Below are 1,925 nucleotides of genomic sequence, written 5' to 3'. Positions count from 1 at the left end.
GTGCGGGGGGGTGAAGGCGCAGCCTCTCTTCCAGTCTCCCAAGACAAAAACAAAACAATCCACAACGTCTGTCCTCAAGGAAACCTTGATCGAAGAAAGGTATTGAGTGGTGTCGGGTGTGTGGGTGGGTACGTTCATGTGCGTTTCAAGGTTTTTTGCAGCATGTATCCAGCGTTATCAGTGCGTGCGCTCAAGCTGATTCCTCTGTGCTCTGCCGGTGACCGGGACGGCTCTGCCAAAGGTGTAGCTGCTGCAGGACAGCTTATCGTCCTCTCACGGGCAGCAGGAAGGAGTTTCAAACAAGTGCTATGAGATTGCCTGAACCGAAATGAGATTTACGAAGCTGCTTTTTACTGGAAAGATATTTGAACTCTGATTGAAGGGGATTTAGGGGGAATGAAGAGACGATTCCAACAGTTACTACTGGGAATGCAATATCGGGTCCCCTACAATGCTTACTTAGGCTAATGGAGGTCCTGTCATTCAGTTCCCACTGCGCTGGGATACAGGGTAAACATTCCCCGGTGACCCTCCGCATGCAGGTCCCCTCTTCAGGACATCATTAAAAGCATACATGCAGTTGCCTGACATCAATTGTCAGGCTGGCTCCCAGGGTTCAGAGATCCCGACAGAAAGCAGGAAAACAAGCCCAGTGGAGACCCGGCTCTGCTCCTGGGGGCTTTAAGGAGGCTGAAAATCGTTTTGCTGCGGGTGTGTAAGAAGAGACAAAAGTGCTCAGCAGGTAAGAGCGGAGGGTTTTGCCAAGAAGGAACTGTCCTTGATCACTGTGACAGGATTGACTCGCTGGGGACTCCTCTCTCGGGAGCATCCACGCGTCCCCGAGGGGATTGCCTGTCTCCTCTCATCAGCATCACGGCGAGAAGTTTTACAGCCGCTCTTTCTAGTCCTGCTAATCCTGTTATCCGGGGGTTATAAATATTAACGTCGCTGGGGCTGGGGATGGGGGACCCAAATAAGCCCTCTCAGAAGTAAGATGTCAGCCAGCCTTTTCCCAGCCCGCCAGCGCCCGGCGCTGCTGCATGCGCTGCACGGCAGAGCCCCGCAAGCGCCCTGCCCGGAGGGGCTGCTGGGCACCTCGGTGCTGGATTTCGTGGCCGACCTCTCCCTGGGCAGCCCCCAGGGAGCCCCCCGGACTGGGGCGGGCCTGGGGCTCTGCGAGGTCACCACCGGTCCTCCCTTCGGGGACACAGTCCTGTGCCTTCGGGAAGGGATGGCCCGAGGTTTGCCCCTGGCTGCTTTGGGAAATGGAGATCCCGAAGACGAAGAAGAAGAGGAAGAGGAAAGGATGCGCAGCGCTTCCCTCCTGGACAGACCTAGGAGAAAACGGGTCATCACCTACGCCCAGCGCCAGGCTGCCAACATACGCGAGAGGAAGAGGATGTTCAACCTCAACGAGGCGTTTGATCAGCTCAGGAAGAAGGTGCCCACCTTCGCCTACGAGAAGAGGCTCTCTCGGATAGAGACCTTGCGCCTGGCCATAGTGTACATCTCCTTCATGACTGAGCTCCTGGACGGATGCAGCAGGCAGGAGGCGAGCTAGGGAGCGCCGGGGCCAGGCGGGATGCGGCTGGGGCCGGGCATCAGCAGCGAGCAGGTGCCTCCCTCCTGGGGAAACAGATCTTTGTCTCTTGCCTCGGCTTCTCACACCGCAGCCGGGACCCTGCAGGTGTGGGATGCAAACCAGGAGTGTTTTTGGAGAAGCGTGCGCTGAGGCCGGCAGGAGTTGCGGAGAAGACGGATGGAGAGGCTCAGTGTGTTGCGGACTTATTAATATTTATATTTTTTGTAAACGGAACGAGTTGGGGGAGGGGCGAGAATGAAGGTTCAAGGCTCCTTGGTTTGTGCTATGTTGCCTGATTGCTTTAATATCTTTCCAATTTGTTGCTTTGGAGAAAGACTGGGCC

General features: G+C 56.0%; 1 protein-coding gene across 1 annotated transcript; it reads left to right on the top strand.

The window, feature by feature from the left end:
* Positions 1-994: 994 nt before the first annotated feature.
* Positions 995-1,561, top strand: FERD3L (Fer3 like bHLH transcription factor). The gene has a single exon (XM_058818588.1). It carries the CDS (start codon positions 995-997, stop codon positions 1,559-1,561), a length of 567 nt encoding a protein of 188 aa, XP_058674571.1.
* Positions 1,562-1,925: the final 364 nt, after the last annotated feature.

Source organism: Ammospiza caudacuta, chromosome 1, assembly GCF_027887145.1.
Source record: "Ammospiza caudacuta isolate bAmmCau1 chromosome 1, bAmmCau1.pri, whole genome shotgun sequence".
Lineage (NCBI taxonomy): Eukaryota > Metazoa > Chordata > Aves > Passeriformes > Passerellidae > Ammospiza > Ammospiza caudacuta.
The sequence above is the reverse complement of the archived record's forward strand: the minus strand, read 5'-3'. Positions and strand labels throughout refer to the sequence as shown.

Bases quoted from the DNA above. Each gene is read 5' to 3' on its own strand.
- FERD3L (XM_058818588.1), top strand. From the start codon at position 995: ATGTCAGCCAGCCTTTTCCCAGCCCGCCAGCGCCCGGCGCTGCTGCAT.